The 10582-nt window shown below is 41.7% G+C and overlaps 1 protein-coding gene across 1 annotated transcript; it reads right to left on the minus strand.

The window, feature by feature from the left end:
• Positions 1-237: 237 nt before the first annotated feature.
• On the minus strand, positions 238-10015 carry KCNA2 (potassium voltage-gated channel subfamily A member 2). Its single transcript, XM_020809999.3, has 2 exons — positions 8461-10015; positions 238-7267 (listed from the first exon to the last, which is right to left on the minus strand). Exon 2 carries the CDS (start codon positions 7118-7120, stop codon positions 5621-5623), a length of 1500 nt encoding a protein of 499 aa, XP_020665658.1. The 5' UTR covers positions 7121-7267; positions 8461-10015; the 3' UTR covers positions 238-5620.
• Positions 10016-10582: the final 567 nt, after the last annotated feature.

Here is a 10582-nt window from a genome sequence, read left to right on the forward strand (position 1 = left end):
AGACGGCTGCACTCTAAACCTCATTACAACTGAGCAAGTCCAACAAAATGGGTTCTCTTTTCAAGAGAAAGGCAGGGTAAATATATTGTAAATAAATTAAATAAATACATCTGAGTAAACACTCTTATGATGGTGTTGTTTTTATGACACAGCCCTTCCCTTGGTTTTCTCAGTCACTCTTTCAGCATATCACTATTTAAACAATGGTCTACGTTCAAAACCTCAAATGATATGTAGTTTTGTTTTCAGTTCTGAGGATGCTAATTGTTTGCATTATTTTGTTTTGCTTTGCAACATGCACAGGTCAATTGCCACAGTTAAGGGTCACTAGGCAGACTTTTTTCATCTGCTTTTCAACTCTCCTGATGATGGATATGAAAAGCTATAGTAGAGCAAAACCAAGCAGGGAGTTTTATGGTACCTTAAGAACCAAAAGTTTTTTTGTTTGTTTGTTTTTGGTGTAAGCTTTTGTGGACTCCACCCTGCCTTTTCAGATCCAGTTCACAAGAACTGACACCAAATAAAACTTGTTATTGGTTTAGATAGCCATGCTTTGCAGCTTTTGATGCAACCAATTACATCCTAGCACAGATGCACTTCTGGAAATTATGACAGTAGAAGTTTTTAAAAAGTAAGATTCCATGACCTGTGGCCAAGCCTGGCAACCTTCAAGACTCAGGACTCATCTCTCATCTTTTCAAACCCTCCAAAGTGTACAGACATTCCTGTTAGGAGCTTGACCAACTACAATGTCTTTTCCTAAGTCATTACCTTGGCACTCAAACTAAGCCATTTAAGAATAGAACAGAAAACATGCCCAGGGTCATATAATCAAGAATAGTGCTATTTAAGGACAGACGTTGCTAACCAGATTCAGACCACTGCAAGCCACTATTGATGGAATGGCAAAAGGACAAAAGCTATAAGGATATATCCAAACAAGGGCTCAGAAAAGTTAGGCTTTCATACTACAACTCCCATGATTCTCCATGCCCATTTGGATGGGGGTATTCTGTGAGTTATACTTGAAAAATAGTTTTCCTGAGCTCTGATCTCAAATGATAAAATTGCTATGGGGTTGTGTACAAAGCGAATATACTGCTCCTTTAGAGATGAAAGGTGCTAGGTGCTTTTCTGCAACTGTGAATAAACACAGAAATCTTATCCAGAAGGTAAGATCAGAAAACCTAAATTTACAATTCTATGAAGAAAAAGGAGAAATGCATGGAAATTAGTATAAACTTGAATAATCTGCAAAAAACAAGTACTGCAGCAGCAAAAAAGTGCAATGAAATGGAGGAGGGGTGATGGTAGAATACAACCCAAAACTCTGGGAAGCAGCAAGAGGGGGAGAAGGATTCATTCCTGAAGTTCCAGAGTGAATACAGATCTGGCATAAGTGGCTTCAACTCTAGTTGAAACCAATAGGCTTAACTCTGGTTCCTTGCTCTCTAGAGCGCCAGGGATTCTACCCCAGAATTACATGAGGAATGAACCCCCAGAAAAGTCCCTGAAGTAACTCCCTCCCCCTGCATTTTGCATAGACTGATGTGCCCTAATACACAGGGCAGGCAATCTGTCCTGCCAAGATGTTTAACCAAGTATATTTTCTTCCTTTACATAGATAGGGGGGTGGAGAGGACAGAATATTTTTAGCAGTGGCTTAAGGCAATAGGAAGGATTATACTATCCGTGCTCACTGCAACGAAAGATATTCCAAAATTAGCCATCGAAATTCATAGCATACTTGGAGAGCAAGTAATTAGAGATGTAACGCCAAGCTATTCCTTTATCAGCATTCTACAATAATGGTCCAAGGCACTATGATATTGGCGGACTTAAACCTGCAATGCAAACACCAGTACTGCTAATAGAGTTATAGAGCTAGTAAAGCCCCTCAGATCATTTATCTTTAGAAAAGACTATTCTGGATTTCTTTCTTTTTAAAAATTCATATTTTGATACTTTGTTTTCCTGATTATCTATAGGACACATTGCAGTGGCTATCAGAAGATTTAGGCCAGAAACAGACATGAGAGAAATTAGCATGATAATGAGGCAGCCTTTCTGTGTTTGTGAATTCACAACTTCAGAGGAATCACATGCTTAGATGCCCAAACACCAATCACTAAACAAAGGAAGCTAATTTGCATAATCTCCAAGTTTGTGCTACTGACACTCACTTTCATTAGTTAACTACAGTATATCCTTCCAGTCATGGTTTATCTTTAATGTCTGTCTCTGGCCTTAGATAGGACCTTTCTTTGGTGTGGGTGGGCTCTGGTTTAAAAAAATCTGCAACTGGCCTAAATGTTATCATGATAATCTAACATCAGTTTTTCAGAGGAATTTTTAACTTTACAGCTTTCAAATTCCAACTGATGACTCAGTTTCCCTGCACAGCACATGGAATGAAAACAAACAATGGATAGCATTAGTTTTGTATAATTCAAAACTTGTAAATAGACTGCAATTTTTGTGATATATGTTTCCCCTTTGGCACCAACACAGGGGACAGCTTGCTAAAAATGCTACTTTGAGTGGATTTGTGCTGAGTTTAGCATGTGGTAGAAGCAGCTTAGTGATTACTTCACTTTACACCCAGCTTGCAGTTCAATTTATATTGCTCTATGCAAAGTTGTTGGAAGTGGATTAATTGTGGTGCAGTCAGTAGTTAGATTTTATAGTGCAAGTTAGCTTCATTGTGAAGTGCCTATGCATCCACTTTACCTTGTGGCCAACTTTGCACACATCCACTTGGTCTCATTCTCAGCACATACATTTGGTTTGTGAACTGGCCTTCAGCATGCATTCATCACTGTTGATCCACACTCAGTAGAAGGATACCAGCTGCAAGATTCAGTTGGCATATCTTGTTGGGGTCTTGAGTTGTGTTCCCTTTGCAATGTTTTGAGTAGGGTCAGTTTCAAGGACTGCTTATTATTCTGTACTCTATGTATCGTATATGCAATTTAAAATAAACATAGCCAGCTGGATTCAGATTTAGGATTTCCTTGCCTCTTCTTTCCCATGGCAGGCCCTCCAACCCCCTAAAAATGCCACATGGGGTTTGGGGGACCATGGGGATTGGGATGAGCAGGGTTCAGAGGAAAAGGAAGGATCATCTCCAAATTGGGCAGAGTTTCTTTCATGAATGGAGACTTCCTAGTCACAGACAACATATTCTGGATCCTGCCAAGCAGTTGAAATAATGTCTGACAGCTCAGGTTTTGGAGCTGTGAGGAATCCGCATAACTGCCTCTGAACCAAATCTATTATTCCACACGTGATGTTAACCTGATCTTCTTGTTCTTAGAGCATGCTCTCTCCATGCAAGGAGGGGAGTGCATTGGGCACATTCCACCACCACTTTCAGTATATAAAAACAACTGTTTGAAGAAGAGGAGGCCACACTATTCATCTAGGCTCCCAACATGAACCAGAACAATGGGGGGAAAAACAGGATTCTGGCTCACAAGGAGAATCTGCATGAATACAGAAGCCTTCCCCTGTCCTGGGCTGAAAGTGTGACACAATGGGGCAGGGCTAGCATCACGTGTAAATAATACATGCTATATAATGACTGGGCTACTATAGAATGGAAAATTGATGAGAAGAAGAGGACTTACTCACATTCATCCTCCTGTTGCTTCCAAATGCAACTTTCTTGGGATGTTGGTAGCAGAATGAGCTTTGAATAAAGTACTGTTGTCCTACTTTATGAGAGCTGAAGGGGAAACAGCAACAGGGCATAGGTCTAGGATGCCAGTTTATGAAATCCATGAAGAAATGTTTTTGCCTCCTTTACCCAAAGCACATTCTGCGATCATATAACAATTTGGCACTGCTTCCAAGAGAGTTATTGTCTACGGCAGTAGTTGCTAGGTGGGCCTTCAGATGTTGCCAGACTGCAGCATCTTTAATCCCTAGTCAGCACAGCTGATAGTGAGAGATAATGGGAGTTGCAGCCCCATAATATACAGAGAAGTGCAAGTTGTCCATATCTAATCTAAGAGGAGATGTGGGTTCTTTTTCCCTCTGAGCTGAAGAACATTGATGCCACAGCAGGACAACATCCCAATTGGACCCTTAACTAAGCTATGCAATGCAAGTCTTCACATAACCACTCAACTGGTGCAGCCAAAGACCCATTTTCAAGGGATAAACATACCCATACTTGAATAAATGGCCTTGGGCTAGCATTATTGCATAAATCCATGTACTTCTGGAAGATGCATTGAAGATTTTAAGCCAGATCTGTTGCAGGACAATATACTTCAGATGAAGTCATTGATATTCTATACCTTTGTATGTTAGCCATGAATGTCTAACAGTCCACACTTCTGTGGGTTCTGCATTCATATATCAAATGGTTGCTTAACATTTGCATGACACTGTAATCCAGGGGTCCTTTAACTACAAATATGACTGAACAGTTCATTGTCTTTGGTCAGCTGTACATCTCTGCATCTAATGCCACTAATCCATTAATCGCCACTTGCTCCCTACATTCAGAAGACAGGTGTGTACTCTTCATATTACCTTCCTTGGCTTGCACATTCACGCAAGCAAACACTTGGGACATTTTGCCTCACTTATCAAATTTGTGGTCAGCATATATCTCTTCTCAGCCCATTGTTTTTTATCCCTCTTATATGTCTATGAATCTCCTTCAAGCCATTGGAGAATCTAGGAACATTATAAACAAGTACACTCTATAGTCTACTTAAGAAAATAGATATATTTTTGTATTAAATATTAAGATCCATGCAACAAATATCCATGCAGCAGTATTGTAATACTGGTTAAATTGCACTGCAGTATAAGATATATTCTAGGCCATAGCTTACTTGCTCTAGCATTTGACACAAAATGCTTTTCAGTTCTGTATATGTTGGTGACCCCCCAAACCAGCAAAAACACATGTGTTATTATTATTTTTAAAAAAAACGTCTCCAGGCTCTTGATGTATCTCTACCAAAGCAACAGAAAATGTCCTACTAAACAGTGCCTCCTGCAAGCCTCACACTGACATGCTGCAGTGGATGAATCCAATGCAGCATTTTTGGTTCAGAAGCATGACCCTGCATGGTATATTCTCCCTTTGGCATTCCTGATCTGGAAATCTGAACCTTAAAGTAATTTGGACGGATGTTCCATTAATTAAACTATGCATGACCTTTTGTATAATTCCAGGAGCTTGAAAGCTAGATGTATGGCTGCATACTATTTCCTTGGGATATATTTTTGCATGGGTTGAGTTCTATATTAAAATGACATATCTTTTTGGCATTTGTTAGTTACTGTTGTTTACATGGGGAGATGGTTGCTTTTGTTTTTCTCCAATGTCTTTCATTTGATATTGTGACATAGTTTTGCCTTGAATGCTCCGCTCCATATACTCAGAAATCCATGATGGAAAAAGATATTGTATGAAAGCTTTTGAGCATCAAATGTGAAAAAGAGTCACTTACACAACTATTGCCTCCCATGCAGAACCAATACATGTTGTAGAACATATTGTATTAACTACAATGCAAGGTATTATGCAACATCTGCAATTGTTCCACTGGTTTTATATATGTTATTAGGGTTCTTTCCCCCTCCCCCACCCTGATAGCTACACATCAGTTAGCATTTTGGTTATATTAACATAGTTTGTGTTAGCTAGGGTGCAATTGGCTGTTTTCAAGTTCTCCTCTCTAAAGTCCTCATTGCTATTATTCACACCTTCTTGTATCTCCATATAATCAGACTTACTAATAGTGGAGGCACTTCTGCTTTTCTTTAGGTCAGGGGAAGAAGGGATCTTTGGGCAGCTGGTGACTTGCAAGTATTGAGCTTGCTCCTCTCCCTCTGTCTCACGGTGATAGAAGTAGTTGAAATTGGACACTATAACCGGCACTGGTAAGGCAATTGTTAATACACCTGCAATGGCACACAAGGAGCCAACTATTTTCCCACCTATGGTGGTGGGGACCATGTCTCCATAGCCAACTGTTGTCATGGAAACCACAGCCCACCAAAAAGCATCAGGGATGCTGGGGAACTGAGATTCACTCTCATCAGCCTCTGCAAAGTAGACAGCACTGGAGAACAGGATGACACCAATGAAAAGGAAAAATATCAAAAGGCCTAGCTCCCTCATGCTGGCCTTAAGGGTTTGTCCCAAGATTTGCAACCCCTTGGAGTGTCTGGAGAGTTTGAAGATCCTGAAGACCCTCACCAGACGTATCACTCGCAGGATGGCAAGGGACATTGCCTGTTGGCCTTGCTGACCATCTTCTGGTTTCTCAGCCAGTTCTGTTCCAAGGGTGATGAAGTAGGGAATGATGGCTACAATGTCAATAATATTCATGATGTTAGTAAAAAATCCAGCTTTGCTGGGACAGGCAAAGAATCTCACCAAGAATTCAAAGGAGAACCAAATGATGCAGAGTGTCTCAACTATAAAGAAGGGGTCTGTAAAAGATGTTTGTTGCTGAGACCCCAATGTGTTATTAGAATAAGGGCTTGGATTACTACTGCTCCCATGCATGTCTTCATTCTCATCCCGGAACACAGGCAAAGTTTCCAAGCAGAAGCTTACAATTGAGATCAAAATGACCATGACAGAGACAATTGCTATAATCCTGGCAGGTCCAGAGCTTTCTGGGTACTCAAAGAGCAGCCACACTTGTCTCTGAAATTCATTCTCTGGTAAAGGCCGTTCCTCTTCCTTGATATAACCTTCATCCTCCCGGAACATCTCCATAGCTTCTTCTCCAAGTTCATAGAACCTTATCTCTTCTGAGAATATGTCCAAGGGCACATTGACAGGCCGTCTTAACCGACCACCAGACTGGTAGTAATACAAAATAGCATCAAAGCTGGGTCTGTTTCGGTCAAAGAAATACTCATTCCGGAGAGGATCAAAATATCTCATTCTTTTTTTAGGGTCTCCCAACAAGGTATCTGGAAACTGAGCAAGTGTCTTAAGCTGTGTTTCAAACCGTAGTCCTGAGATGTTAATGACCACCCTCTCACAACATTCATGGTCAGTTTCTGGGTTATAGGTGTCCTGAGGGTGACCGGGCAAAGCTGCTGCTTCATCTGTGGGGTCTCCAGTAGCAACAGTCATATTTAGGATTTTAATATAAACTTCTCTTTAATGTCTGGTGGCGGGGTAAATGTCACAGGGAGTCTACTGTCCACTGGAAAGGTGTGCCCATGAACTTGGAAGGGACTCATAAAAATGTGAAGAAGAAATTTTAAAAAGGCTGTCCAGCTGAAAGAGAAAGATAATAACAACAATAATGTGAGCATTTCTCTCACCTGCTAAAAAAATTCACATGCATTACCTTCATTGACTCCAGTTTCATCCTTAGAATGGCCTAAAATGGGGGTTCCTCTTGATATTCCCTACCATCCAAAGAATGTCAAAGGTGCAATAAGAGATAACAAAAGTCTTTTCACAAGCAGGTGGTAAATTGCAAGATGTTTTTCATAATCAACACAGTTTATTCAAAGAACTTCATGGACTATTCCAACTTTGTTCCTGCACTAAAGCATCTATCCATGCAGCACCTGAAACTTCACCATTCGCCTCTAGGAATACCCTGGTGGCTCAGAGCTAGTTAAACATCAAACATACTATGTTGCATCGAACACTGTAGTGCACATACCATGTGCTGCATTCTAGATTTTTTATCTTTGAGTTGCGCTGCCCAGGTTGCCTCTTCTCCCACTGAGCCTCCCCCCCCCGCCCATTGCTGTCTTCTTGCCCGTTCCTTCTCTGATCTGTTTTTAGTCTGCAAGTGTTAGCATTGCTGTCTTCCCCTTGCTGCATTTCTGTGCTGAAGCTCTCTCTTCTAATTGCCTAAGGAATAACCGCAAGTGAAAAACAACTCGCATTACCTGACAGAGGATAACTCAGTGTCTCTGGCACCGATTATTTATCCTTAGAGAGGAAAGAGAAACAGGTCCCCAAGATAAGTTTCTTGGACAATATGGTGAGTCAGAAAGAAAGACAGACAGAAAGAAAGAAAGACAGAAATGTGGATGTTTGATCTGGTAATGAGGTGGGGACTGTACAGAGGAGAGAATCCTGGGCAGCCTATTATTCAGGGCAACCTTTGTCTGAACTGAAAACCTTCTGTATGATGATGGGAAGATGCCATACTCAGCAAAAACCTGATGTCCCCAGTGTCCTCAAGAGGTGTGACGTTGCCCAGAAAAACCAGGGAGTAAAACAGAACTAGAAGGGTTTTAAGACATTATCTGCAAAGACCCAGTTTTCAAATGCAGCCCTTCCCTTACTGGAATGTATTTCAAGCTCTAGCTATCCTGGTTGAAATGAGAGAGCAGTTGCGACAGCATGAAAAACAAAATATCTTTCACAGAGAGAGAGAGAGAGAGAGAGAGAGAGGAGGGGGGGAGAGAGAGAGATTGTCAAAGGTAGAGAAGTGGCAATCTACACACCGTTCGCCATTTGTGTCGTTCACGCAGCCTGACTGCTGCAAAGTCCTCTGCAGTGTGGCTTCTCTCTCCTGGTCTTCTCTTCTCAGCAAAAGCAACGGCGCATCATGCTCTTTCTGCCACACACAGCTCACCCAGCTGTGGCCGGGTCCACATCAAAGAAGCCCTGTACTTCATTCGGCATGCACAACATAATCATGAAAAGGGTCGGTCCCTAAGCCCCTGAAGAGTCCCCCATGTGTCCAAGAGCTTTAGGGCTCAGCCAGCAATCTCCCCTGAGATGCCCAGATCCTGAGGAGGACAATGCTGCATTGCTCCACTGTCCAGCTTCTGGCTTGGTCTGAGTGGATGCTCAGCTCATTCTGAGAGCCACGGGAGGCAATGGAGCGCTCTTCTCTGGGGTGACTGCTCTCTCTTCTTGTCGTTGCTAAGCCCAACCGAAGGGTTCTTTTTTTCCTCCCCAAGAGAGGCTCCCTGGCATCCTATCCTCAGCAGCAGAGAGCCGCCTTCCTTCCCCACTCACAGTCAGGATTGAAGAACTGTGGGAGGGGAGAGGAATGAAATACCATCTTTTACGCTCAGTCCTTAAGACAGAGATTTTTGCATGCACCAGACCTGTTATCCTTCTTGAAGCCCAGCACCATCACCATCTCTCCAGGCTTTGCCCCAGGTGCTGTTTTCACTGGCTTTCCTCTCTATTGCTTGACTCCTTGCCTCCCTTTTCCTTATGCTTTAGAAAAATAGTACAACCCTGACAAAGCTTGCAGCCTTCAACTGCTATACTTAACCCTTGGCTTCCCAAAGCAAAATCATACAAGGTTATCATATGCTCCCTTATTTCCCTCCACCCTCCCTTCTCCCTCCTCCTCTGAATTGCTAAGAGAATCCATCCCCCTTGGGAACTGAGGGTTTTTAAGGCAATATTTCTGAATGCAAAACGGCAAGTGCAGTTTACAACCAACCTTATGTGCACAAAAATGGGACAAAACAAACCCAATCTTGATTTTAGACAGGCAGATATATTCCCCTCTACCTAATATGACAGAAAATCAAGATGAATCATCAACCAAAGGAGGGGAAGAGGGAGTTTTTCAGCGAGTTAATTTTTATTTTGGCTGTGGCATAGATTTCAACATCTTAATGATTATGGAAATTTTGGTCACACAATAAATGTCATCAGTGCTTAGCATCCACCAAATACCTCCTCTTCCTCCTATCGGAATGCAATATTTCAGTGTTTCATGCATCCTTGCTTTTGCAGGGCATGGAAGAAGAAGAAATATTATTTGCAAATCTCATGCAAATAGATCTGGCTAATAAAGTTTTATTGGAGTCCTTGCTGGGCGTGAACTACATCAGGTGAACGCATGCAAGGGAGGGGTGCACCAGGCTGAAATCAATCTTACGGCAAGCAAGAGGCATTCCACACACCACTGAATGTTTAGCATAATTTCTGAAGGCACAGGTGCATGCATTGAAGAAAAGCCCGTGTTTGATTTACCCTTTTCAATCGAAATACGGAGCATCCATTTTCACAGTCTTTGGCAAACCCCTATTTAACATGGGGGGGTATTGGGGGTGAGCAGCAGCTTACAATTGGTTCTGCAGTTAAGCATGCAACGAATACATAACAAGCTTTCCGTGCTCTGGTGCCTCTTACCTGCGGATAGAGGAAGCTAAACTTAAAGGGGACAGAGCCTGAAGACAAAGAATGAAATGGATGATTAACTTCCCAGTTATTGATATCAACCTAATTAACTAATATATGTAATCTGGGAGTGGGGGGGGGCTTCCTAGTCCATAGAGCATTGCTGATTCACACATGCATTTTTGACTCTGGATGATTGGATGACTGAATTTGCTTTTCATTACTATTTAGTTGAAGATGTGAGAACAGCTTCTCTAGGAAATGATGAGCAGAAATACAACAAAGGTTTTATCTGGAATATTTTATGCATTACATCCATTGTACAACTAGAAATCATCAACAGGTTTTGCAGTCACTGGATGATTAACATGCATGTGGGAATCAGTCTTTGAGCTCAGTTCCCTAACTTTGAGTTTTAGTTGTTCATGAGATATAGATGTCTATGTTCTTACTTTGTTGTTGACATATACCATCAAG

The sequence above is a fragment of the Pogona vitticeps genome, chromosome 4 (assembly GCF_051106095.1).
Source record: "Pogona vitticeps strain Pit_001003342236 chromosome 4, PviZW2.1, whole genome shotgun sequence".
NCBI lineage: Eukaryota > Metazoa > Chordata > Lepidosauria > Squamata > Agamidae > Pogona > Pogona vitticeps.